This window comes from Agelaius tricolor, unplaced genomic scaffold, assembly GCF_023055355.1.
Source record: "Agelaius tricolor isolate 1412-34295 unplaced genomic scaffold, bAgeTri1.0.p SCAF_3, whole genome shotgun sequence".
Classification (NCBI taxonomy): Eukaryota; Metazoa; Chordata; class Aves; order Passeriformes; family Icteridae; genus Agelaius; species Agelaius tricolor.
In genome coordinates, this window is record NW_027269263.1 from 22,773,823 (window position 1) to 22,799,732 (window position 25,910).

Genomic DNA, 25,910 nt, shown 5'->3' on the forward strand with positions numbered 1-25,910 from the left:
GTTTGTGGTTTTGTTTGGGTCTTTTGGATTGTTTTGGTTTTTTTTTACCTTCCCCTTGGGTAGCAGGATTATCTGGTTATGGTCCCTTCAAACTTGAGGGACACACAAGCTCTGTTAGGCTAGTATTGGGAACACAAAAGCTGTAAGTCTGGGAGAGGTCAGAAGAATACACAGTGCAGTAGTAGAACTTGTTTCTTAAGTTAGTAATATCAGCAGGGATCCAAGAGTGGGGAGAAATTAATGGGTGTTGTGAGCAGGACAGCCTTGAGATTCTGCTCTCTTTGAATTGCATGCTGGAGACATAATTATTATGCTTGAAGAAATGAGAAATTAACAGGAAACTTCTTTCTGGACCAATATCCCAACTGTGACAGAGGCTAGTAAATAAAGAGGGTAAGAGCAATAGCTGATAATCTCATCAAAGTGGTCCTTTAGATTTTAGTGCTTTGTAGGCTGGAGACTCATTGAGTCAGAGGGGATGTCTTAAGACAGAGGTGAATTAGGGAAAAGCAAATGGAGTTTTCTTCTTAGGGTATAGCACTTGCTTTATCTAGACAAAACATTTTTCATGTTTTGGGATTTGCTTTAGCATTACAAATCAAAAGGTTGAGGAACAGGTGAGTGGGAGTGGTTGATGGACAGATGAGTGATGGGCATGTGTATTACATGAACTGTATCCCTGTCATTGTGGAGAATTCCATTAATACATGGTTAGCTGTCCTCAGTGTCTGCCTGTGTTATCAAAGGCTGCTGGAAAACATGCATGAAATGAACAAAATGCCTACCAGCAAAGAGAGTGAAATGCATACCCTTCCCTGTAGCCCCAAGATGAAGATAATACATGTGAAACAGAGAAAATGGCAAGTCATATAAAAGAAGAGATTAAAAGGAATCATAGGTCTTCAGGGCCAGACTGAGACATTCTTATATAAAATAACTGAGCTGAAAGATGCTGTGAAAGAATTACTTCACCATTATATTTTTAGGCCCCATAATTTTTTACCCTGCTGGATTCACTGTGATTAAGGCAGAAAAAAAAAAAAAAAGCCAGAGTCAATGAGAAAAAGGGTTGCCAGAGTTCAGAGATCTTTCCAAGCCCTTCACTTTCAAGGACTTTCCTCTGTCTCTGTGTGAGTAATAATGTGTGTATTTGGCCATGATGAGCTCAGACAAATTCTCCATATTGGAATGACGTTAACTGCATAGAGCCAGTGGGTCCTGAACTGCAAATGGAGGACTGCAGGCATAGCTAACAGAAATGAGGCATGGATTGAAAAGTCATAATGACTGATTTTCAGAGTCATGCAGTTATACCAAAATAACAAAGAAAAATGTTGTAATTTGCAACATTCCCTTCTGAAAGGAAAACATATTACATGAAGGAATGAGTACCCACTCAGAATTGTGCCAGGCCTTTGAAAACATGGGGGTACACAGGAACACAGCTGGCACAGCAATTTTTGTTGTGCATTTGACGTATGTTAATAATTTGAATCCAGTTAATTACCTAATGGACATATATTGCATTTTGTATATCACCAATATGTTTGGAATGTAATGTGAAGAAAACAATAAAGAGAGAAAATAAAGGGTGAATGGGAAGGAATCACTGGAGACACTAGGATAGGAAATAAAGGGGGTTCAGTTCATTCCTGAAAAAGTCCTGTGCAGATTCGCCACTGATACAATACCCTGAGAGTCAGACATAGGCAACTTTGAGAAAAAAAAACGTTTACTTCTGGTCTAACGTGAAAACTTAGGCATGATTTCCCTCATGCTTCATGGTTTAGAGGACAAATACTAAACTAAGCTCCTGAAACTGACCGAAGAGTTCTTACGTTTATCAGTATATCAGTATATCGAATGCCTGAATGGAACCCCAGCAGTGAGAAGATGAGGTCACAGCAGGGCCAGAAAAACCGTGTGCGGCGGCCGAAAGACCGCCACGTCCCTGAGCCGGGGAAAAAACCGAGCTTCTGCGTTCTCGGCATGCCTGGAGGGGGGAAACCAGGGAAAAGGGGCCCGGAGGAACCGAGGGGCTGGGCAGGGCGAGCGGGGCGGGGCAGGCGGGCAGAGCGGGAGGCGGGGAAAGCGGCCGGGCCCGGGGCGGAGCCGAAGGGGCGGAGGCTCAGCCCGGGCCCCGCCCGCCGGGCCCGCCCCTGCTCCCAACCAGGTCGGACCGAACCCCATAAAGGCGCGGAGCGGGCGGCGCTGGCTCACACTGGCAGTGTCGGTAGCGGCAGCAGCGAGTGTGTGACCATGTCTGGCCGGGGCAAGGGCGGCAAGGGGCTCGGCAAGGGCGGCGCCAAGCGCCACCGCAAGGTGCTGCGCGACAACATCCAGGGCATCACCAAGCCGGCCATCCGCCGCCTGGCTCGGCGCGGCGGCGTCAAGCGCATCTCGGGGCTGATCTACGAGGAGACGCGCGGCGTGCTCAAGGTCTTCCTGGAGAACGTGATCCGCGACGCCGTCACCTACACGGAGCACGCCAAGAGGAAGACGGTCACGGCCATGGACGTGGTCTACGCCCTCAAGCGCCAGGGTCGCACTCTCTACGGCTTCGGCGGCTAAAGCCTCGCTCACTTGCCGGACCACCACCACAAAAACCCCAAAGGCTCTTTTAAGAGCCACCCACGTACTCCTTGAAAAGAGCTGTATCGCTGTATTTTGACAGTCGTTTAGCGCTCTATTTGTCTCTGATTCCTTCCCTTTCACACGGTACTCGTCTTCTCTCTTTCCATCCCAAACCGGGTAAGTCGGGCTGCTGTTCAAGGGCCTTTGATAAAGGAAAAAACCACAAAACCCACCGAGGACAAAAGAATTAAGTACCCTGAGTTCTGCACAACAAAGTGTCGCAGCATTCTTTTCCTTATTCCCCCTCGCCCGTAACCCAAAGGCAGCAGGAAAACAAACTACGGCGCCCACAGTACTGAGCCTCTGGAGGAGCTTCTCCGCTCTCCCGCCCGCCGCTGCCGCCCGCGGGAGCCCCGGGCCGTGGCCAGGGCGGGATTGGCGCCCGCGCCATTTCCTAAAGCCCGCGCGGGACGCGATTGGCTCCGGGACATCCCGCGCTCCCTCCGCCCGCGATCGGCCCGGGACAGCGGCTCCCTGCGCGCCGGGAACAGAGATCCCACCGCTCCCATCCGTAGCAACCCCGCCAGAACCGGCCCGGGTTAAGTACAGCGAACACACGCCAAACCACACACACACACAAACTGAGACAAACACAGCCGGCCCTTTCTTTCCCTTCCCCGCGGCACCCGGGCCGCAGCATTTCAAGCTCTTTCTCGACACTGTGGGTGGCTCTGAAAAGAGCCTTTGGGGTTTGCTTCTGGGCTCCGGACGCTTCCGCCGCCCACTTTACTTGCTCTTGGCTTTGTGACTGTCAGTCTTCTTGGGCAGCAGCACGGCCTGGATGTTGGGCAGCACGCCGCCCTGCGCGATCGTCACCTTGCCCAGCAGCTTGTTGAGCTCCTCGTCGTTGCGGATGGCGAGCTGCAGGTGGCGGGGGATGATGCGCGTCTTCTTGTTGTCGCGGGCCGCGTTGCCCGCCAGCTCCAGGATCTCGGCCGTCAGGTACTCCAGCACGGCCGCCAGGTACACCGGCGCGCCGGCGCCCACGCGCTCCGCGTAGTTGCCCTTGCGCAGCAGCCGGTGCACGCGGCCCACGGGGAACTGCAGCCCGGCCCGCGACGAGCGCGACTTGGCCTTGGCCCGCGCCTTGCCGCCCTGCTTCCCACGCCCAGACATCTTCCCGCACTCCTCGCTCGCTCCGCACACAGAGTCCCGCCGACACCGACACGCAGCGACACCGACACCGCCGCCCTCAGCCCTCCGCCTTTATATCCCCTCCCTGCGCGCGACCGCCGCCTCCTGATAGGCCGAGCCCTCCTCTCGGGGCACGCGCTGCCCAATGGCGCAGCGAATCTCACGTTGACCAATCGCGACGGCCGCAGTGCCCAGAGGCTACGCCCGCGCCCTCCGCCTGACCAATGACGAGCCGCGGAGGGCGGGCCTCGGCTCGCGGCCCCTCCCACGGGAACCGCCGCTCCCGCCCGGACCGGCGGGGCCGCTCTGCCCCGTCCCGCGCCGTGATCGTTCTCTGCCCTGTGCTAGGGTTCTTCTAAAGCCGCCGGGCTGCACTGGGCCGGTTGGAGGTGCCGGGTCGAGGACAGAAAGAGGAAAAGAGAGACAGTGGGGCGGTGTCTCTCGTGAGGGGGAAAGGGGGGACGCAGGGGACACGCACGCTCTGTGAGGGCAGTGAATTTCCCCTTGTTCTACGGTGGGTTTTTTCCCCGCGGTTTCGGACGATTTTAACACCGTTTCGATCCTTATTTCGAGCTTATAAAACCTCATACACTTCTCCGCATCTGAAAATAACTCTCCTCTGTATCCCGAAATTGAAATATATAAAGTGCAACACAACACTACCTCTGCTCTCTCCAGAATAATCAAGTTTTATACATAATTGTATAAGGGGGGTTTTGGTAAGTACCCGTATGAGCGTAATGCAATACTTTGTGTAACAGCTCCTTTTACTGTGTTTGTGGTGGCTCTTAAAAGAGCCTTTGTGTTGATTTAGATACTTTAAGTACAGATAGTAAAGTTCTGACAAGGCTTACGCGCGCTCTCCGCGGATGCGGCGGGCCAGCTGGATGTCCTTGGGCATGATGGTGACGCGCTTGGCGTGGATGGCGCACAGGTTGGTGTCCTCGAAGAGCCCCACCAGGTAGGCCTCGCTGGCCTCCTGCAGCGCCATGACGGCCGAGCTCTGGAAGCGCAGGTCGGTCTTGAAGTCCTGCGCAATCTCGCGCACCAGCCGCTGGAAGGGCAGCTTGCGGATCAGCAGCTCCGTGGACTTCTGGTAGCGCCGGATCTCGCGCAGCGCCACCGTGCCGGGCCGGTAGCGGTGCGGCTTCTTGACGCCGCCCGTGGCCGGCGCGCTCTTGCGGGCAGCCTTGGTGGCCAGCTGCTTGCGGGGCGCCTTGCCGCCCGTCGACTTCCGCGCCGTCTGCTTCGTGCGCGCCATAACTCCCACTACCAGCGACGAAGTGCCGACTAACAGCTGCAATGAACAGCTGCCTGTATTTGGGGAGTATTTATAGCACTGGTGCCTTCTCTGATAGGCAGGCGGGTGAATGCTACATTTGATTGGTTGATTCAAATTTTAAAATTCCCGCCCTTAGCCGATACCGCCTACCCTTTACAGACTCTAATCCTACTGAATACTCAGTGTTCTTGTAAAAAGCTATACTGTGTCCTATTTCTGTTTGCGGAATTTTTAAGACTTGGTATTTTTATTAACTGACGAAATTTAACTTGAATATTAAACCACGGAAGCCTTAAAGCTTCTATTTATATTATAGAATTTTATAATTGCATCTTGCTTACTACTTCACTTCATCATCCTTTAAGTGTGAAAGTTTCCCTTCTATTTTCGTGGGTATATTTGTGCAGAGCTGACAAGGACAAAAATTCACTTGAAAGTACTTGTAGTGTTATTTACATACCTTAAGCTGCTACATGACTATGCAAAATTAAGTGGGTGAAAGTAGTAGATGAAAATGTCTACTTGAAAATAAAAATTTAAAAGGATATTAAAGCAAGTCTTTTCAGCCCCAGAATAAAAAACAGTCAGAGATTTCAGTTCTTACTGGTATTAGACTGATACGTAAAATTTAACAAGCAGTTATGAACAAAAAGGCATAGCTAGGTGTCAAGGCTTGTAAAGGAAGGTTTACATTCATTTTAAGTTTTAAGATTAGAGCCCCTTTTTTAAATCGGTCCCGCTAAAAATGTAGGAGGGCATTGCTCCCTTGTCAGTACGTGCGTGTCCCCTGCGTCCCCCCTTTCCCCCTTACGGACACCGCCCCACTATCTCTCTTTTCCTCTTTCTGTCCTCGACCCGGCACCTCCAACCGGCCCAGTGCAGCCCGGCGGCTTTAGAAGAACCCTAGCACAGGGCAGAGAACGATCACGGCGCGGGACGGGGCAGCGCGGCCCCGCCGGTCCGGGCGGGAGCGGCGGTTCCCGTGGGAGGGGCCGCGAGCCGAGGCCCGCCCTCCGCGGCTCGTCATTGGTCGGGCGGAGGGCGCGGGCGTAGCCTCTGGGCACTGCGGCCGTCGCGATTGGTCAACGTGAGATTCGCTGCGCCATTGGGCAGCGCGTGCCCCGAGAGGAGGGCTCGGCCTATCAGGAGGCGGCGGTCGCGCGCAGGGAGGGGATATAAAGGCGGAGGGCTGAGGGCGGCGGTGTCGGTGTCGCTGCGTGTCGGTGTCGGCGGGACTCTGTGTGCGGAGCGAGCGAGGAGTGCGGGAAGATGTCCGGGCGTGGGAAGCAGGGCGGCAAGGCGCGGGCCAAGGCCAAGTCGCGCTCGTCGCGGGCCGGGCTGCAGTTCCCCGTGGGCCGCGTGCACCGGCTGCTGCGCAAGGGCAACTACGCGGAACGCGTGGGCGCCGGCGCGCCGGTGTACCTGGCGGCCGTGCTGGAGTACCTGACGGCCGAGATCCTGGAGCTGGCGGGCAACGCGGCCCGCGACAACAAGAAGACGCGCATCATCCCCCGCCACCTGCAGCTCGCCATCCGCAACGACGAGGAGCTCAACAAGCTGCTGGGCAAGGTGACGATCGCGCAGGGCGGCGTGCTGCCCAACATCCAGGCCGTGCTGCTGCCCAAGAAGACGGAGAGTCACAAAGCCAAGAGCAAGTAAAGTGGGCGGCGGAAGCGTCCGGAGCCCAGAAGCAAACCCCAAAGGCTCTTTTCAGAGCCACCCACAGTGTCGAGAAAGAGCTTGAAATGCTGCGGCCCGGGTGCCGCGGGGAAGGGAAAGAAAGGGCCGGCTGTGTTTGTCTCAGTTTGTGTGTGTGTGTGGTTTGGCGTGTGTTCGCTGTACTTAACCCGGGCCGGTTCTGGCGGGGTTGCTACGGATGGGAGCGGTGGGATCTCTGTTCCCGGCGCGCAGGGAGCCGCTGTCCCGGGCCGATCGCGGGCGGAGGGAGCGCGGGATGTCCCGGAGCCAATCGCGTCCCGCGCGGGCTTTAGGAAATGGCGCGGGCGCCAATCCCGCCCTGGCCACGGCCCGGGGCTCCCGCGGGCGGCAGCGGCGGGCGGGAGAGCGGAGAAGCTCCTCCAGAGGCTCAGTACTGTGGGCGCCGTAGTTTGTTTTCCTGCTGCCTTTGGGTTACGGGCGAGGGGGAATAAGGAAAAGAATGCAGCGGGGCACTTTGTTGTGCAGAACTCAGGGTACTTAATTCTTTTGGCCTCGGTGGGTTTGTGGTTTTTTCCTTTATCAAAGGCCCTTGAACAGCAGCCCGACTTACCCGGTTTGGGATGGAAAGAGAGAAGACGAGTACCGTGTGAAAGGGAAGGAATCAGAGACAAATAGAGCGCTAAACGACTGTCAAAATACAGCGATACAGCTCTTTTCAAGGAGTACGTGGGTGGCTCTTAAAAGAGCCTTTGGGGTTTTTGTGGCGGCTGTCCGGCAAGTGAGCGAGGCTTTAGCCGCCGAAGCCGTAGAGAGTGCGACCCTGGCGCTTGAGGGCGTAGACCACGTCCATGGCCGTGACCGTCTTCCTCTTGGCGTGCTCCGTGTAGGTGACGGCGTCGCGGATCACGTTCTCCAGGAAGACCTTGAGCACGCCGCGCGTCTCCTCGTAGATCAGCCCCGAGATGCGCTTGACGCCGCCGCGCCGAGCCAGGCGGCGGATGGCCGGCTTGGTGATGCCCTGGATGTTGTCGCGCAGCACCTTGCGGTGGCGCTTGGCGCCGCCCTTGCCGAGCCCCTTGCCGCCCTTGCCCCGGCCAGACATGGTCACACACTCGCTGCTGCCGCTACCGACACTGCCAGTGTGAGCCAGCGCCGCCCGCTCCGCGCCTTTATGGGGTTCGGTCCGACCTGGTTGGGAGCAGGGGCGGGCCCGGCGGGCGGGGCCCGGGCTGAGCCTCCGCCCCTTCGGCTCCGCCCCGGGCCCGGCTGCTTTCCCCGCCTCCCGCTCTGCCCGCCTGCCCCGCCCCGCTCGCCCTCCCCAGCCCCTCGGCTCCCCCAGGCCTCCTTTCCCTGGTTTCCCCCCTCCGGGCAGTGCCGGCCCCAGAGCTGTGTCTGTATTTCCAGCAGGTCCTCGAGGTGCTGTCGGTCCGGCCCCGCTGTGTCACGGCTCAGGTTCCTGGGATGGCTGCAGGCTCTGCACTCTTGCTCCGGGGCTCGGCTGCCCCCGCCGTCTCCGCGAACCCTCAGCGTGTGCGTGCGTTCCGCTCTCCCGGTGCCGGGCTCCCGAAAAGCAAAAAGCATTGGGAGCCTTTTTCCCGAACTTCGCTCTCTTCTCTCCTGCTGCACAGCATGTAATTTTTTTCTAACTTTGCCACATCAGTTTTTCTACCTGATGACATAACAGAAACATATTTTTTTCTTCCTATTCTTGTTGCTCTTTCAGATTTACAACACATATTTTCTACCTTACTGTGTTGTTTTACCTACAGCACAACATATTTTTTTTTTTACCTGTCAAATTTGAGTATAAATAACCCACCTTTTGGGCGTACTAATTTTTTCCAAGACTGGGTGCAGAACTTCTAGTTTAATTTTCTTTTATTTCCTTTAGTGAGTAGCACTAAATCCTCTTAATCTCTTGTTGTTCTTATGCTGTGTACTGTGTACTAGGAACTTATGTGACAGTACTTTATAAGGAAACTTAACCAAGTACAGCTTGCAGTGAAAATAATTGCCAGAAAAGTGTATGTCCACTTCATTAGTCTTTCTCCTTTTTTAGAGATGTATTTTGGGCCTACATGCACTATGGAACCCTTTTAAGCACCACTTCATGTGAATATATATATATATATATATATATATAAATACTAGAAAATAATGAATAGCCTAATAATGTATAAAAGCACTGGCTAACCATGGCAAGTATTGTGTTAATTAATCATAAAAATTCTGAAAGAATTTCCAACAGTTTTTCTTAATTTATTTCTCCCATTTAAGTTTTCCTAGATGGGTTTTTTGGGGGGGGGAATTGTTATGTTTTTTGAGGGATGTGGTGGTGTTTGGTTTTCTGCTTGATTTGTTTTTGGCTTGGTTTGTTTTTTTCTTTCACAAAATCAGTAGGGAACTATCATTTTTTGTGGAAGATATTTTGATTTCTATGTTACAAACACACAATTTGACTTCTTTATATTTCACTAGTGAGGACCAGCACTGAATGTGAGTATGTCGGCTGTGAACTGAATCTCAAAATGACTTCCAGCCACAGGAAACAGCAGAAATCGCTGTGAAATGGCTGCCCTGGGCTTTATATGCCTCTAGATGTTTACAGATATGCAGAGCCTTGGAAACCAAGGTTTCTCAATTACTGTATTTTTATTTAGCACTTTTTTGAATAATATTTTCACTCACTTATGAGCCATCTGGTTATATTCTCCTCTTTTATCTACCACAATGCATGCTGAAGAATCCACCAGATACTCTCCTTTTATATGCAACAGACAAAACCTTCACAAAACTGCAAACACCAGGGACACACTTTTCCTTGAATTTTGGTTGTTTACTCGAAATTCCAAGCGCCAAAGACTAGATTAAAGTTCTCTTGGAAGCTTTGCTTCATTCATCTGCAATTTACACCATTATGTTAAAAATAAATCTCTCTCTTTTGTGAATGCTCAGTAAAGAGATTTTAATGCAGCAGTATTAAGATAAAAGAAACATTAAAAAAGAAGGAGGAATTAAGTTTATTTTTTTAGAAGAAACAATTTCTATTTTAAGTTAGTTTAATAGAAACTGAAAGGGGAAAAAAACCCATGTTTTAATGTTACAATAAAAGATGTATTTTGTTAAAACTACAACATTGACTTAATAAGCTTTGAAGCAGGCATGCAGACATTCCATTCAATGCAGAAAGACCTGGAGTGGTCTAAAGTAACCCCCAGAGTCTGGTCTGCTACACAGTAACAGGAATTCAGTTACCTGGTATCAATGGAGGTGGGGAACTCCATGAACTGATTTTGCCCTATGAGGGAAAAGAAAAAAAATCCACACAGTTCAGAAATTTTGCAAACATCCTTGACTTCACTCACTACACTGTATAAAACCTTTATCTGCTTGTGCCATACCTGGAGTTTCCAAAGTGCAATTCCTGTTCATTGGTTGTAGACAAGAAGGCCTCACTCACCTCCTGCTACTACAATTCTGGAAAACTCTAACATCCTTCCCAGAAAACCACTCTAGGTCACAGCATTCTGCACTCAGCTTTGGGAATCTGACCTGAAAGTGGCTCTTTGTATTCCATGCTTATTACCAGATCTGTACTGTTGACTAAACATAAAATGTCCCTTCTCACAATCCACTTTTTTTTTGCCAGCTCCAGCAGCAGATTTAGGTCTTATGCTGTGTCAGAAACTCCTTATGTTCCACTTAAGAAGGAAAAAAAATTACAGTCCATTTGTGTTTCTGCATGCTGAGCAAGAGGATTTCTCTCCTCTCAATGGTATTAGTGGACAAAGATTGAAAGACAGCGGTACAGTTTCCATCTGTGTTTGAATAGTGTGAATTTTCATTTCTGTGTTTTAAGAACTGTTTCATTTCCTGAAAATGAGGCATGCTCTATTACATAAGGAAAAAAAAAAAAGAAATAAAAAAAAGAAATAAAATTTATATGTCTTTCAAATGTGGAATACAGACTTTTTTAACATTCTGAAGTGCATATCTCACCTTAAGCCTTGGCCTATACCCAGAAATTATTAGATATATAAAATAAGATTACTGTACAACCAAGCCAGGAGCCTCACCATTGTGGAAGCCACAACACTTGATGAAGAATTTGGGTGCTGTTCATTGAGGAAAGGGGCCATGAAAATACTAAATCTACTTTTGTTACAGGACATTTTCACTTTACTAGTCATTCAGAAAAATAAATGTCAGTGGGTGCAGAGGAAAATAATGGCAGCCTTTCACTTATTTAAGCAGGAGTAGCAAAGATTCATTGTTTATTTTACATTAGAACACCCATGCTAGGCATCAGCTTTGAATCTGGCATTAAAGCACAGAAAAACAATAATTTCTTAGTACCTACCCTATTTGTCTTTGGAACAGGAGCAGGGGTAGATGTCCAATTTTTGTAAGCAATATGCATAAAGTGTAATTAATTTACAGCATGTGTAGGATTTTGATGCAGGTGAACACACTTGGCAATGGCTCTTTTTTTTTTTCCCCTTTTCCCCTCTATTAACCTTCTAAAAAAATTCTGGGCAGAATCTCTGTACAGGCCTGTGCTAATTCATAAACATGTTTATTCCCTGGAAAGAAAGCAACAATATTTTACTAAAATATTTTGATATCTCTATTGATATTTGCTGATTTTAAAAATATGGGGATGGTGAATGGAGTGATGATACCCAAACACAACTTCAATGTGAAGAAAAGATGGAGCCTCAAAGCCTTGGGAAGCCTCCTTGGTATACACATGCAAGTGCACCAACCTGCTGTGTTGAGCACATGTTCCCTTTTTTGGGTTTTTCTATAGGGGCTGAAAAAATAAATTTTAGTCTACAGTGGCTGAGAAATTAAAACCCACTTACTGGATTACAGTACAAATACTTGGATGATTCTAAGGCATTATGCTTGAATATCCAAAAGCAAAACACAGCTGAAGAAAAAAGTCAGGCAAGTGATCTCTGACTTGCATCAACACTCAGGTCTGCCCTTCCTGCCTTATGCTCACCTTTGTTTTGGTCTGCACCGAGTAGGAGTTCAAAATGGTTCATTTCCCACGGGCATCCACCCCACCAATCTGTCATTTCTTGGTCTCTCACAGTGGGTAGGGGTTATCTCCAAGGCTCAGTGATGTCTCACATGAAGGAAAGATGAGCTTGAGAGAGTAGAATCACAAAACATTTTGCAGTTTCTAAGTAAATCAATATACAATCATGACAATGAAAATAATGAAAAATACTAATCGTTCTGTTTATATTTCCGGGAATTTCAGAATTCCTTTCTGCCACAATGAAGTAGGAAGAAATAAAAGGATTACCGAGTCTTTCAGGGGTAGATCAACATTACAACAGCTCCTATACAAGCCCAGAAAGTGGACAGAAAGCTGCCAATAAATGTGACTATTTTGACACAAATAACCATTTATATACAAGTATCAAGGGACTAAAGAACTCCAGATCTTAGCACTAGTGCCTCTGGGAGGTTTTGAACTGTTCTTGGCTATGGGGTTACTATTACTAGTTTATAAAAAAAATATTTTCAGCATTCTGGTAGTGTTCAGTAGTGTCACAGAAGGCCTTAATCCTCCCCCACTATAGGAAATAGTATCAGATTAAGTGGACATTAAATTTATTTTCCCATTTCTGTGATTAATCAAGAAAGAGTGCAACATTCTGCAGGGTCACACCGCCGTTTGTTATGCTTGTTATTATCATCCAAAACGTGCATTTACCTTTGTTTTATAGGTTTACTAAGGGACACCTCAGTAAGCTGTATTTTTTCAACATTTACCTTCAAGCAGGGAAAAAACGGTATTTCAAATTACTCGAATAAATCCAGTGTTTGCTCTGATTGTAACAGTTTAGATTTTTCAATTAAACGTGGGTAATAAGAGAAGAACGTGACGTTTCTCAAATTACTGAAGTCGCTGTTTCTTTATTTTCACACTCTCGAACAGCAGGGACTCCAGGTTTTACCGACATTTCATTCATCCTTTCTCACCTCCTTTCAGCACTGAATTTAGCTGCTCGCAGGGCTTTAGGAGCTGATGATAGCCCCGGATATGGAGGGTACAGAAGACAATACTGCTGCCCGCAGACTGTTAACTGGTCGGTGTTTGAAAGAAAGCAACATTGCACTGAAAACGAAGGGGGGAAAAAAAAGAGAATCCATCCATTGTTTGTAATATGGAGCTGCCACTTCCCAGGGCAGGAATCCTCTTGCTAAGGTGTGAGTTCTTTTCTTCTGAAAGTAAAGAAGTCCCGAATCACCAGTTGGTGTTATCAAAGATACAAGTTTACACAATCAACATTCTTTCATTAAAACCGAGAAACCAGTTTTGCTTTAAGTCTCCTGGCTACTCAACATACCCTCAAAAAATGAGTTTTCAAGTTTAACTCCCCCGTACAATTCAAAATTCAGTATACTCCAGATTCTGTTTCCCAATCAATTTTAATTAATTATGAGGCAGAGAAGAATAATTACTCTTCAAATCTACTCTTATTACTCTGTCTGTATTAACACTAAAAGCAGGTAAACTGTAGTTGCAGTAATCCTGATTTCTGAATTTAATAAAGGAAAGCTGCTTCGTTAAGGTTATACGGAAAATGCAGCGACAGGAGCATCAGTGTACAGAGGGTGCACACAGTCGGTGCTTTGTTCCACTGAAATGCCCAAGCACAAGGAAAGGAACATGGACTTTCACACACGCTGCTAAAGCACGAACATCTCCCCAAAAGGCACTGGCTGTGAGACCGTGATCTCTGAAGAGGCTGAGCGCGGTGATTTCGGAGGGAAGCGGCTCAGCCGAGGGAGCCAGCTCTGCATCAGCGCCTGGGACCATGGGGCAAACTGTGTTACTTCCTCGGATTAAATATCCATTTACTCTGACACCAACCGCTCAAACCACTCTGTTTTTTCTCTGCTCTGTAGAGAACCTTCTAAAGAACAACATTTTGTGTCAGTTGTGCCCATTTAGCTCACGGTAAATTTTAAATTTAAAATATAAACCGAAGGTTTCTCTCTGCCGAGGTCTCTGCGGCTGCCCGCCGCTGAGTTTCAGGGGTCGCGTTTCCCTCATTTCTTCTCCTTCTGGGGGGAAACTCCACTAGCCTGTAGGACGGACTCCCCCCTTCCCTCCCGGCGAAAAACGGGGCGCGCAGGCGGCAAATTTCGTGCAGAAAAAGTCATTTTTGGGCCTTGAAGAAACACAGCGGGCGCGGCGGCGGGCGGCGGGGCGCGGGCCCGCGCACCAATCAGCGCGCGCGGCGCTGCTATAAAAGGGGCGGCGGCGGCGGCGCCTCCATTGTTCGCCCGGATCGCCCCGAGCCGACATGGCCGAGACCGCTCCCGTCGCCGCGCCCGACGTCGCCGCCGCCGCCCCGGCACCGGCCAAAGCCCCCGCCGCCAAGAAGCCGAAGAAGGCGGCGAGCGGCTCCAAAGCCCGCAAGCCCGCGGGGCCCAGCGTCACCGAGCTGATCACCAAGGCCGTGTCCGCCTCCAAGGAGCGCAAGGGGCTCTCGCTCGCCGCGCTCAAGAAGGCGCTGGCCGCCGGCGGCTACGATGTGGAGAAAAGTAACAGCCGCATTAAACTAGGTATCAAGAGCCTCGTCAGCAAGGGTGTCCTGGTGCAGACCAAGGGCACCGGCGCCTCCGGCTCCTTCCGCCTCAACAAGAAACCTGGAGAAGGAAAGGAGAAAGCCCCGAAGAAGAAAACTGCCGCAGCCAAGCCCAAGAAGCCGGCGGCGAAAAAGCCCGCCAGCGCCGCCAAGAAGCCTAAGAAGCCGGTGACGGCCAAAAAGAGCCCCAAGAAAGCCAAGAAGCCGGCGGCCGCCGCAGCCAAGAAAGCAGCGAAGAGCCCCAAGAAGGTGACAAAGGCTGCCAAGCCCAAAAAAGCGGCGGTAGCAGCCAAGAGCCCGGCTAAGGCAAAGGCCGTGAAGCCCAAAGCAGCCAAGCCCAAGGCGGCCAAGCCGAAAGCGGCCAAGGCGAAGAAGGCGGCACCTAAGAAAAAATAAATGGTGCTGTAAAAACCCCATCTGCCTTGCAGATAAACCCAACGGCTCTTTTAAGAGCCACCCAAGTTTTCACAAAAAGAGCTGGGACTCTTAAATAATTCTTTAAAATCTATTTTCGTGTTATCCGTGCGCAATTAAAAGCTTTTTTGTTGTTTTCCCCGTTGCTGTCGCTTTTGGGTGGACCCGGTAACTTCCTTGTGCTCTTGTTCTTTGCCGGTGCAGAGCGGCACCGGAGCGGAGCTCACCGCGGCACATCTCATTTAAATAAATAATCCTTGAGCAAACACCTTCCCGTTCGGTGCAGGAAATCGGGTTAAGCAGAGTTCCTCGGGGTAGTAGCGAGAGCACCGCTCGGTGCGCTCCGGGGATGGGGATCGGGATGGGGATGCTGCGGCTCCCCATGGTTTATCTCTCCTCAGGCGGCAGGCGCCGAGCTGGGCAGGGAAGCGCCGCTCGCACCGCCCCCCGAGCCCGGCACTTTTCGAAAAGCCCGCGCTACGCAAACATTGGCCATCGCTCTTGAGCTTTTCTAGTGCCCGGCAATTTTCGGGTTAAAAAGGCGCTCCACCTTTCTCCCTACATTCACTTGGCGGAAGAGGCTTACGAATTCCCTGCTAGGTTGGTACCGCCTCTCCCACCTCCCTCATCCCCTCGGCCTTTTTCTTTCCCGTCCAGTCCCGTGCCTGCTTTGGGAGCCGTAGGGTTCCGGGGAGCTCCAAGTTTCGAGCTGCCTCAGCGCAGTCCTCCGCTTCGGAGCTCGAAATCCACTCATGGGTGCTGCCGCGCTCAGTTCTTTCCCGGGTGTTCATTTTTGCACAAATCGAACCATACAAACTAGATATTTTCTGCACACATGCCAGCCTATGGCTGTGGTCACTCGGGATTCTCCCGTCTCGGTTTAAAGACGCAGTGCACGCCTCCTTTCACTGCGACTGCTCTGCGAGGAAGCGGCTTGCAGGGAGTACGAGGTGATCATAGCCAATGGGTGGGGATTTACTTTGTTAATGAGCACAAAGATCGAGCAAAGCTGATCCTTCACTTGAGAGATGAATCAAATATTGTGAGAAATCGTTCCACACAACAAGAAGGGGTGTATGTGTGCAGGAATACGGAATGCACTGTTTATATAAGCTCCAGTGGTTATACTGTCAATTACAGGAGCAAAACTACCATCAAACCAAAAATTCCTGTTAAATTTGTGAAGCTGAGTTGGGCAGCACAGCACAGACACCTACTGGGAAAAGGGAGTGCAGTGGCAAAGAGCAAGAGTGGCCTGGGAAAACTCATCCTGCAGGGATAAGTGCAATGTCATTTTTATGTCAGTTGCACCACTGGCGTATCAGTCAGTAACCCAAATTAATCATTTCTTATCCACTTTCCCCTCAGCTTGGGCACTACAGGCCCTGCAGATGCCGTCTGAGCTCAGTTGGAGAGAGCTGTGCACAGCTCCAGACTGATTCTCCCTCAGAAATAGCTTTTTTTAAATCACCAAGTCACTAACACAGTGTCTTATCACTGTCTCTCCCTCAGGACCCCACACCACCCTCAGCAGGTTCCTCTAGCTAATAAGCAGATTCCTATTCTGGACATAAGAAAAGCTGATATCCTAAGAAAAACTCAGGGGTTACTGTTTTGCTGTCATGGCTCAAATTTCTTGCTAACCTACTGGACTGAGGTTAAGTTGTGTGATTCATGATTGCAGTGAAGAGGGGGAACACATCTCACTCTTCTGACACATTTTTTTGACATTTGGTCATTATTTTTTTCATTAAACATGTTAAGATTACTTTATTATACTGCCAAAAGAAAGAAAATATATGAGCTCTGCTCAGTATTTTCTAAGGTGTGCTACATGCTGGTGTCTAGTGTCTGGTCATAACTTCAACAAAAACCAAAAGGATATACTTTATGATTAAATATTAAACTGCCCCAAAATTAGAATAAAGGTAAAAAAAAAAAAAAAAGTCAAAACCCAAGGGTTCAGAATTGCAGTTTATTACAAGGAAGACCTGGTTTGATTTGTTTTCTTGTGGCAGTACCAGCTGTTGGTTTCTCTGGGTCTGCATTGAAGGCACTTGAGACAGTAGTTCATGTTTGGACTCAAGTGTTTATTATTTCTTATCAGTAAAACAGGCTCACCACTTTTCACCACTGTTTGCTGAAAAGCTGAGTTCAGCAGCTTTTCATTGGAAGGCACAAAATGGCTAACAACCTCTTGTTACAAGGTCTATTAAAACTAAACTATCCAATTAAGAACTGACACCTAGATTATTTTCCCTTTTAACCCAATAACTGATCCCAAAGAGCTGCAATGGGGACTTTTCTGCCCAATTACAAAATGCCACCCAAACCCATCAAGAAGGAGGAAGAAGAAGCATGAAGGAGAAACCCAGGACAACACCCTGTGCCCTCCATCTTGCTTCCATCCACAACACACTAAAAATCCCAAAACCTAAATTTCTCACCAAGTGATACACCTACACTGCTCTCCATAATCTATTTCACACTTTTGTGGATTCTAGTCTGTCTTGAAGTCTAGGAAGCTTTCTCCATGAATGAGGGTCAAGGTCAGTGCTCCCCTGGGGGTCAGAGCACCCCAGAGCAGACAGAGAAATATTCCCAGTGCCCTGGGTTTCCACATTTTCTCTCCATAGGGTCAGCTGTTTATTTCACAGATGTACTTAATAAATGTAATATCAAAAGTCTGTGATGTTCCAAAAGTGCCAAATGAACCACTGAGTTAGATAAAGGCCTACATGTAGCAAAACAGACATAGGATCCTGTCAAGAATTCTGTTTAAGGTACGCCCCCGCCTCCCCCAAGAATAACAAATAATTTTCTACTGATGCCCTTTTTTGTGATGTGGCTACAGAGTTTTTCATCAGCATTAATCACCACAAAGCCAAATGGCCTGTCAGATTACCACAAAAACAGGTAATTTTCAAACATATGTTTCTCTATGTCTTCATTCTCTCTTAGTGGGTTATGTTATTCCTGTACTTCTTGTGTATGTCTATATATTTAATGGCAGCTGTTGTCAGGTGAAAGAGTTTATTCTGCCTGGCCTCATCATGTCTTTGAAAAACAATAAAAAAGTCTCCTTTAAGGGCTTTATTCTGAAAAACATCAAAAGTGCAGTTTTATTGCTAGCGAAACTATTCTACTAATTTATTAAGAAATGTTTGGTAGAGAAAATTAGAAGCTAGACTTCCATAAAAAGCAAACTGTGTTAGTTCAGGCACAAAGTTGTTTAAAATTTGTCCTGGGAATAGTGTTGATAAGGCAGGGATGTTTTAGTTATTGCTGAGCAGTGCTTACACAGATCCAAGGCCTTTTCTGCTTCTCACCTCACCCATGAGGAGTCTGGGGGTGCACAGGGAGGTGGGGGGGACACGGCCAGGACAGCTGATCCCAGCTGACCAAAGGGATGTTCCAAATCATACAGGCTCACACACAGCAGGTAAACTTGTGGGGAAGAAGAAGGGAGGGGAGTATTCCAGAGATGGCTTTCCTCTTCCCAAATCACCATCAGGCCTGACAGAGCCCTGCTCTCCTGGAGGTGGCTGAACACCTGCCTGCCCATGGGAAGTGATGAATTAATTCCTTGTTTTCCTTTGTTTGCATGCATGGCTTTTGCTTCACCAATTAAAATGTCTTTATCTCAAGCCACAAAGTTTTTTCACTTTTCTGATTTTCTCCCCCATCTCTGGGAATGAGTGAGGGAGCAGCTGCACGGTGCTGAGTTGCTGGCTGGGGTTAAACCATGACAGCTGAATAAAGAAGGGAAAAAGTCCTTCCTATTAACCTGGGCTAAATAAGTTGTAAAATGTAAGTTATGTACATTTCAAGACTAAGTTTACAGGTTCTCAAAAGGAAGGAGCTGTTTTCAGTTGTGAAACACCTACAATGTATGTAGGTGTTTGTTTGTATGCAGGAAGGTGGGGACAGCCAGATGTGGAGTCTGGAAGAGGGCAACATAAATAGCATTAATAGCAGACCTGGTCTCTGCTGCTTGCATGTCAGTACAGATTTGAACCAGCTTGAATTTGGGCACGGAACCACTTTTCAACTTAGACACTTTTGACATAGTAAGATTACACAACAGAGTTTTCCTTCCACAAGTTTATTTTTTACCATCTAGATAACAATGCACCCAGTGTTCTGCTGGACACAGGGTCATCAAGTACTTTTTTCTGTGGGAATTTGAGATCTCTCCTCTACATAACACGTTGTCAAAGCATAACGAAGTCACCAGTGTGACTCCTCCTGGGATCCCCATTCACTCCCCATACTGAATTTTGGACAATTATTTCCAGATTTGGAGTTATGTTGCATTCTGACTTTGATTTTGCACACAGTGTTTTGTCGATCTCTTTGCACTTCCATTCCCACATGAGTTTTGTTCATCAGTCCTGCATGAACTGCTGAGACATCATGAAAAACTCAAGTGACTGCAGGATCCTTTTTTCAATGATTTAAGAATTGGGCTGCAAGCAGCTATGGAAGAATTGAAATGTAAAAAAAAAAAATAATAATAATAGGATTATGGCTTACATCAAACATTGAAATTTGGTCTAGTAAAAGAAGTCCTTGCCTACAGCACAGAGGTGTGGGATGACAACCAAGGGCCAAGGCAAGGGCTGTAGCTCACTGCCCATGCCTGCACTGCACCTCCTGTTATCTGTGCACATTGGGAGATGCATCCTTGATCCCAAGGGAGAATGATTGGGCTGGAGGTGAAGATAGGATGGTCACACTTTGGCTCTGAGGAACAGAAAAAATGGAGCAAAGTCATGATCTGAACTTTGAAGGACACATGGCCAAAAAAGTAACTTTTGCCTGATAAAGTCACTTATATGTTAAATTGCATGCTACTGCATATGCTAATAACTTGTACAAAGTATGTGCTACCACATATTTGACTGTATTACTCAGTTCTCCACCTAGATCATGCCACACGTAAGAGGGAGAGTGGGATAAGATTATGTTTTAGATAAGGAGAAATTTAACCTGTTTGGGGGGAAGACAAAAAGACCTTGGAGCCAGTACACAGGCTACTCTCCTCTCTCTACTCCCAGCTGGGCAGGCCTTCCTGGTAAGCTTCATCACATAATAATAGCAATAATAATAGCAATAGCAATAGTAATAGTAATAATAATAATAATAATAATAGTAGTAGTAATGTCTGGGTTAACACAACATTATTGTTCTTGTTGAAGCTCTATCATAGTGCATTTAAGCCTGGCAATTCTGAGTTTTTAGTTCTGTTTCTTCAGGAAACTACTCTGTTCTCCAGTCTGTGATTACAGCAGTTCTTATTGAATGCAACCACATCTATAGAGCTGAACTGTGAAACTGCACTTTTTGTGAATCTGTGCTCATGCTTCTTATTTGACATTACCAGGCTTACCGGGCTGAATTTTCAGGAATCAGAAATTAAGGCCAGCTGCACCCAGCGCCTCTGATGTGTGAGGACCAGCTGGAATGCAAGTGTTCATTTTCTGCCAAGTTTCTGTACTCTTAATGCCACACAGAGGTCAGTTTTATGATCTTTGAATGTCTCTTCCATAGGAAATGATTCAATGGATCCTAAGTTACTGTTTAATTTTATCAAAGATACCTCACAGAACAGATGATATTTGATATATAATTTAGAATCAGCTGTGAATGAAGAAGAGCAGGAACTCAGCTCAAAACTTGCTCCCTTTTATTAGTTGTGAATTTCTGTCATGAGTTAAAAGACTAATGCTATGAACAAGCATGTATCTCTTTTTTTAAAAAAAAAAAGTCCTTTTCCAAATGGTGTCTGACCTTTTGCAAAGCAAACAGACAGCAAGAGACAGAGGAAAATGTAATAGGTAGTCACAGATCCTTGGGCAGAAGCAGCTCATTATGGAGCAGGATTTATGTTATGAGGCTGTACATTCATTTTATTCCATTGGAAAAAAAGAAAAAGAAAAAGAAAAAGAAAAAGAAAAAGAAAAAGAAAGTGCCAAGAATTCCTAGCAAGGACCTGTGATAGAGTCAGAGTCCCTGAAGTCTGCTTGAACAGCCTGAAGTCTGGATTTTCAGAGCAGATTAGTTCAGGGAGTTCTGCAGCGGGTAGTGCTAAACTGCCCTGTTGGTGACACCCTGGGGACTCAGACAGTGGAAAACCTGCTGCAAGCATGACACCAAGTGTATCCTTACCAGGGCAGGACACACCTACCTTACTCCCACAATCTCCTGGAAGTGACAGAAGAGCTGACTGCAGAGTGCCCAGTTTCTCCTGATGTCCTGATCCCCCTCAGCAGTCCAGGCATGGTCCAGGCATGGTCCAGGCTGAAATTTCCTTCCTGAAAGGAGCAAACTGGAAAGACAACACCATGACCTGAGCTGTGGCATTCCCCCTGCATTCCAGAAGTATCTCCACAGCCCAGATGAGAATACTGTCAAGTTCCTTGTGGAACAGAGCCTTTGTCAGATGTTTGAAATTTCAGCATGTCTCTTTCAAAGTTTTGATATTTGCCTTGCCCCATTTGGGTTTCCTCTGGGCCCGTGCTGAAAAGATGGTGCATGAACGTGTGACAGATCCCATTATTTTAATTTCTCAACGCAGGAGGGGCCACTGAACTGTGATTTCTCTGCTAACGGGTGCAACTTCTCTGTCTGTGGTCTGTGGGAAGATGGATTGATGATTGTTCAACCTTTCTTTGGATCCTCGTGAAAGGACACATTACATAAAGCTACCCGGCCAGTAAGAAAAAAAACACTATCAAGCAATCAAAAAACATCCATGAGAGGGCAGCAAACACCCAATACAGGAAACTTCTTTTATCCTTCCAGAAAATTTTCAGGTCGAAAATGATTTACTGAATAACTTTTGCTAAATACAGCTTGATTTCAGCAGCAAAATCTCAGAACATTTTCCTCCACTAAAGAGACCAAACCCAGAATTAATAAATACCTGAAAAATGCAAAACTACCTTTCTTTTGAGTATTTGATTTTCAATTGCTCTAAAGATAGACATGTTCCTGTTTATGACACCACCACACTGGAAAATACTGTAAAAATAGTCATCCAAAAGAATACTTTTACCTTAAAATATTAAACTGAAACCTGTAAAATCTCGGTTAGCATACCAGTACTGGTAAATTCACCTTGAGATAACATTCAGAGATGGTGGGAAATGAAGATATGAAAAAAAATGAGGATGGGTAGAATTTCTTAGGAACACGATTGGACAAAATTTGCTGCAAGATTATCCATTAATAAAAAAGTGAAGTAACTGTATAAACCGAGAAGCCGCTCAGGAGAATCCATACAAGCAGGTGAAACCGAAATACATAAAATATGAATCTTTGAAAATAACTAATTGGAGCATAATTAAAGTGAATCAATAAGTGGGGTAACTTTCTATGAATGAGCTTTTTCTTCTAAGCTATCACGCATATCAAAGCTTTAAAAAATACATGAATCATCATAAAAAACCAGAGACGCTGTCCTTGCTACCTGAAACACAAGAAACGCACCGAAAAGCGACAGAAACACCAAACCCATTGTGCCTCGGGGAAGGGAAATTTACACAAATCCCGAAATTTTCCGCTCGCGGGCCGCGCCGCAGAGAAAGCGGGGAGGTGGCGGGAGCCAGACGCAAGCCCCGCCCCCTTCTGTGCAGTCCTCAACCAGGTCGGACCAAACCCCATAAAAGCCGCGGCGCGGGCGGTGCTTGCCCACACCGGCAGTGTCGGCAGCAGCAGCGGGACTCTCGTCATGTCTGGCCGGGGCAAGGGCGGCAAGGGGCTCGGCAAGGGTGGCGCCAAGCGCCACCGCAAGGTGCTGCGCGACAACATCCAGGGCATCACCAAGCCGGCCATCCGCCGCCTGGCTCGGCGCGGCGGCGTCAAGCGCATCTCGGGGCTGATCTACGAGGAGACGCGCGGCGTGCTCAAGGTCTTCCTGGAGAACGTGATCCGCGACGCCGTCACCTACACGGAGCACGCCAAGAGGAAGACGGTCACGGCCATGGACGTGGTCTACGCCCTCAAGCGCCAGGGTCGCACTCTCTACGGCTTCGGCGGCTAAAGCCTCGCTTACTTGCCGGACCTCCGCCACAAAAACCCCAAAGGCTCTTTTAAGAGCCACCCACCTATTCCTTGAAAAGAGCTGTATTACGATGTTGCAAGATCTAAACATAAAAATGATGCTACTGTTAAATCTTTCCAAAGCTGTTAATGAAGTGCTACTAATGTTTATGAGAGCTCTCAAATGTGTCAGTTCGCTGTTAACAGGGAATTTGTTAAATGCGGTGGTTCTTTTGAGTTCCAAATCCTCTTATAAAAATTGCTTCGAATGCTCTTTGAATAAATTTGAATGTGTATTTTCGCAATGTCCACCGATTTAAACAATTATGTAAAATGTTATTCCATGTCTTGTTTTTAAATTTTGTATTAAGCAATTTGAATGAATGTTTCGACTTCGGAAGAATCGGAAAGATGCCCTGAGGTGAATGTTTTCTTTCTAGTATTTCTATTCCCCTCCCCCCCTCCATTATTTCTTGTCTATGATACATTTACTTTTAAAATAAAAGAGTAGATCCAATACTGTTTTCTCGTGATCATTTGGGGCATGATTGGGAGGAGAGAGGGAAGGGATGGGAGGGGACTGGACAGTAAATGCAAATGATGAACCTAGAAATATTTTCTTTTTAATGTATCATAAGAAACATGGTGTTGATATTTTGTCAACACAAACAACATTTAAAAAACACAAAAAAGAATCCCAAAATCATTTTTAAAAAAAACAAAAAAAAACCAAAATCATTTTAACTTTATATGAAACCTTTGAAAATTATTTGGCACCTGCAAACAATGATATCAACATGGATTTGTGGATTTGTGGTCTATTCTGGTTTTCTCACACCTTCATGATTAGCAGAAAATTAAATGGGAGATCAATGCCATCTTTCTTTTCAATTAATGTCAGCAAAAAAAAAGTCAATGGCCTAAGTATTATCATCATCACGATGTTGTCTGATGATATGTAAAGCTTTTCCTCAGAATTGCCTAGTGAAATTAAAACATGAAAAACATGAAAATAGTAGCTTATAAATCATCTCCATCACTGCAGGTTGTTACATGTCATAGCTACAAACGTGTGTTACTGGATTTTTTTAGTGCCTCTGTTTCCAGGTACCAGCCTATCTGTGCTTTGTGTCTTAGGGAATAACGTGCCTATTCACGTAAGGAGCTCTGTACCACACTGAAAGAACATTTTCCTTCTTTTGTAACCAGCCCATCATTAAAAATAGCAAACCAAAACAAAGACACAAAGAAAGAAAAGATAAAGTGCCAGTAACGTGCAGAGTTTTGGCCTCTCCGCTGTTTCCCATCTGTCGGGAGGATCGGCAGAGATGCAGAGCGGGAGTAGCAGCAGGGATACGAGCACAGTCTCTGATATTCATGGCCCGCCCCTGGCCCGCACCGAGCGCTTTGCGGAGGGAGCGGGACCGGGAAGCTCCGGCCGAGCTTCAGCACCGGGCTGGGATCGCACGGCACCCAATGGGAGCGAGCCTCTTGCGACCAATCACAGACGGGGCCGCGCTATAAATTGCGGCGTTGGAAGCGCTGCTGTATACATTTCTCTCTCTGCCTCAGAGGGTTTGTTCCTGGAGCCATGGCGCGTACGAAGCAGACGGCGCGGAAGTCGACGGGCGGCAAGGCGCCCCGCAAGCAGCTGGCCACCAAGGCTGCCCGCAAGAGCGCGCCGGCCACGGGCGGCGTCAAGAAGCCGCACCGCTACCGGCCCGGCACGGTGGCGCTGCGCGAGATCCGGCGCTACCAGAAGTCCACGGAGCTGCTGATCCGCAAGCTGCCCTTCCAGCGGCTGGTGCGCGAGATCGCGCAGGACTTCAAGACCGACCTGCGCTTCCAGAGCTCGGCCGTCATGGCGCTGCAGGAGGCCAGCGAGGCCTACCTGGTGGGGCTCTTCGAGGACACCAACCTGTGCGCCATCCACGCCAAGCGCGTCACCATCATGCCCAAGGACATCCAGCTGGCCCGCCGCATCCGCGGAGAGCGCGCATAATTCGCTGCCATAACCCACGCAGACCCAAAGGCTCTTTTAAGAGCCACTACATGCACATTAAAAGAGCTGTAGCGCTGTCTAAAAATTCCCTTGAAAGTCACCCGGGATACTATGTAAAACATCAAAGTAACGAGTGCTTAAAGAATACTAGTTAGGGGAAGTGTGAGAAATGTCAGTTCACGGAGGGTGATTCGGGAGCCTCAGGATGGAGGGGTTTGCATTCATGTGAGTGAGTGAGTGATTTGACACAGCTTTAAAGAGAAAAGGGGGGATGGAGGGGCCTGACGGGGGCACCCCTGTGTCTGGAGTCGACCCGTGCTAAGGAAATTGCACCCTGAACTCTGCCTGGCTGGTTCAAGGCAAGGGCAGAAACATCCTGTGTTACTGTCCTGTGTCGCTGTCAAACTTACCAGATTGCCTTAAGGGGGCTGCTACCTTGCTCCAGCAATTCTTAATACCGGGAACAAGAATATCCATCACAATTAGTCAGTTTTGATTGTGTCACATTTGATAAATATCATTTTACCGGTGTTAAATAATTAACCACCATACTGATGGCACAGGATTCATGAGGCTTCTTGCAGCACAGAAAAGTAACTGAAAAGGCCAAGAAACTGATAAAAAAGTACTATAGACAGGAATAACTTACCAAACATTTCCAGATTTGCTACCATAATAATACAGAACTGGGGGGGGGGGAGAGGAAGGTTGTGGGTTTTCGTTTGTTTTGGTTGGGGTTTTTGTTTTGTTTAGCTTTCTTTGTTTGTTTGTTTGTGGAGGGTGTTTTTTTAAAAAGTTTTATAAAAATCATGGTGTGAAAATTTATTTTTGCCCTTATGAGAGTTAATGTATTTGTCTTTTAACTTGTATTTCTCCAGTAGTGATCACCATATATGATGTGTGCTGAGTTGTCATTTCTTCATGAGTTTCTGGAAGGACAGATATATACACCTGCACTTTTCAGCCTTCTAAGGACCCATCTCTGTTCAAATTCTTACTATGAGGCAAAGTCAGTCTAAGAAGAGTCTGAGAATCAAAAGGAGGAGTTTAAAATTAAACCTCAGATTCATTAATAGCTGATGCTTCTCCAGTTATTTTTGGAATAATCTCCCTTTCTTCTCTC

The 25,910-nt window shown here is 47.5% G+C and overlaps 8 protein-coding genes and 1 long non-coding RNA gene across 9 annotated transcripts; 5 read left to right on the forward strand and 4 right to left on the reverse strand.

Annotated features, from left to right (window-relative positions):
• Positions 1-2,230: 2,230 nt before the first annotated feature.
• LOC139588128 (histone H4) lies at positions 2,231-2,677 on the forward strand. The gene has a single exon (XM_071423126.1). It carries the CDS (start codon positions 2,260-2,262, stop codon positions 2,569-2,571), a length of 312 nt encoding a protein of 103 aa, XP_071279227.1. The 5' UTR covers positions 2,231-2,259; the 3' UTR covers positions 2,572-2,677.
• A 477-nt stretch (positions 2,678-3,154) lies between these two features.
• Positions 3,155-3,774, reverse strand: LOC139588127 (histone H2A). Its single transcript, XM_071423125.1, has one exon. It carries the CDS (start codon positions 3,748-3,750, stop codon positions 3,361-3,363), a length of 390 nt encoding a protein of 129 aa, XP_071279226.1. The 5' UTR covers positions 3,751-3,774; the 3' UTR covers positions 3,155-3,360.
• Positions 3,775-4,570: 796 nt separating this feature from the next.
• Positions 4,571-5,061, reverse strand: LOC139588679 (histone H3). The gene has a single exon (XM_071424291.1). It carries the CDS (start codon positions 5,027-5,029, stop codon positions 4,619-4,621), a length of 411 nt encoding a protein of 136 aa, XP_071280392.1. The 5' UTR covers positions 5,030-5,061; the 3' UTR covers positions 4,571-4,618.
• A 1,243-nt stretch (positions 5,062-6,304) lies between these two features.
• On the forward strand, positions 6,305-8,720 carry LOC139588129 (histone H2A type 2-C). Its single transcript, XM_071423127.1, has one exon. It carries the CDS (start codon positions 6,320-6,322, stop codon positions 6,707-6,709), a length of 390 nt encoding a protein of 129 aa, XP_071279228.1. The 5' UTR covers positions 6,305-6,319; the 3' UTR covers positions 6,710-8,720.
• LOC139588130 (histone H4) lies at positions 7,500-7,811 on the reverse strand. The gene has a single exon (XM_071423129.1). It carries the CDS (start codon positions 7,809-7,811, stop codon positions 7,500-7,502), a length of 312 nt encoding a protein of 103 aa, XP_071279230.1.
• Positions 8,721-14,032: 5,312 nt separating the features above from the next.
• On the forward strand, positions 14,033-14,993 carry LOC139588131 (histone H1.03). The gene has a single exon (XM_071423130.1). The coding sequence runs from the start codon at positions 14,041-14,043 to the stop codon at positions 14,719-14,721; it is 681 nt and encodes a 226-aa protein (XP_071279231.1). The 5' UTR covers positions 14,033-14,040; the 3' UTR covers positions 14,722-14,993.
• A 3,917-nt stretch (positions 14,994-18,910) lies between these two features.
• Positions 18,911-22,338, reverse strand: LOC139588133 (uncharacterized). The gene is made up of 3 exons (XR_011678563.1): positions 22,234-22,338; positions 20,930-21,070; positions 18,911-19,485 (listed from the first exon to the last, which is right to left on the reverse strand). It is a non-coding gene; the product is annotated as an uncharacterized lncRNA (long non-coding RNA).
• A 75-nt stretch (positions 22,339-22,413) lies between these two features.
• On the forward strand, positions 22,414-23,302 carry LOC139588132 (histone H4). The gene has a single exon (XM_071423131.1). It carries the CDS (start codon positions 22,475-22,477, stop codon positions 22,784-22,786), a length of 312 nt encoding a protein of 103 aa, XP_071279232.1. The 5' UTR covers positions 22,414-22,474; the 3' UTR covers positions 22,787-23,302.
• A 1,074-nt stretch (positions 23,303-24,376) lies between these two features.
• LOC139588680 (histone H3) lies at positions 24,377-24,805 on the forward strand. The gene has a single exon (XM_071424292.1). The coding sequence runs from the start codon at positions 24,377-24,379 to the stop codon at positions 24,785-24,787; it is 411 nt and encodes a 136-aa protein (XP_071280393.1). The 3' UTR covers positions 24,788-24,805.
• The last annotated feature ends 1,105 nt before the right edge of the window (positions 24,806-25,910 follow it).

Coding starts and splice junctions, on each gene's coding strand:
- LOC139588680 (XM_071424292.1), top strand. CDS start 24,377: ATGGCGCGTACGAAGCAGACGGCGCGGAAGTCGACGGGCGGCAAGGCG.
- LOC139588127 (XM_071423125.1), bottom strand. CDS start 3,750: ATGTCTGGGCGTGGGAAGCAGGGCGGCAAGGCGCGGGCCAAGGCCAAG.
- LOC139588128 (XM_071423126.1), top strand. CDS start 2,260: ATGTCTGGCCGGGGCAAGGGCGGCAAGGGGCTCGGCAAGGGCGGCGCC.
- LOC139588129 (XM_071423127.1), top strand. CDS start 6,320: ATGTCCGGGCGTGGGAAGCAGGGCGGCAAGGCGCGGGCCAAGGCCAAG.
- LOC139588130 (XM_071423129.1), bottom strand. CDS start 7,811: ATGTCTGGCCGGGGCAAGGGCGGCAAGGGGCTCGGCAAGGGCGGCGCC.
- LOC139588132 (XM_071423131.1), top strand. CDS start 22,475: ATGTCTGGCCGGGGCAAGGGCGGCAAGGGGCTCGGCAAGGGTGGCGCC.
- LOC139588131 (XM_071423130.1), top strand. CDS start 14,041: ATGGCCGAGACCGCTCCCGTCGCCGCGCCCGACGTCGCCGCCGCCGCC.
- LOC139588679 (XM_071424291.1), bottom strand. CDS start 5,029: ATGGCGCGCACGAAGCAGACGGCGCGGAAGTCGACGGGCGGCAAGGCG.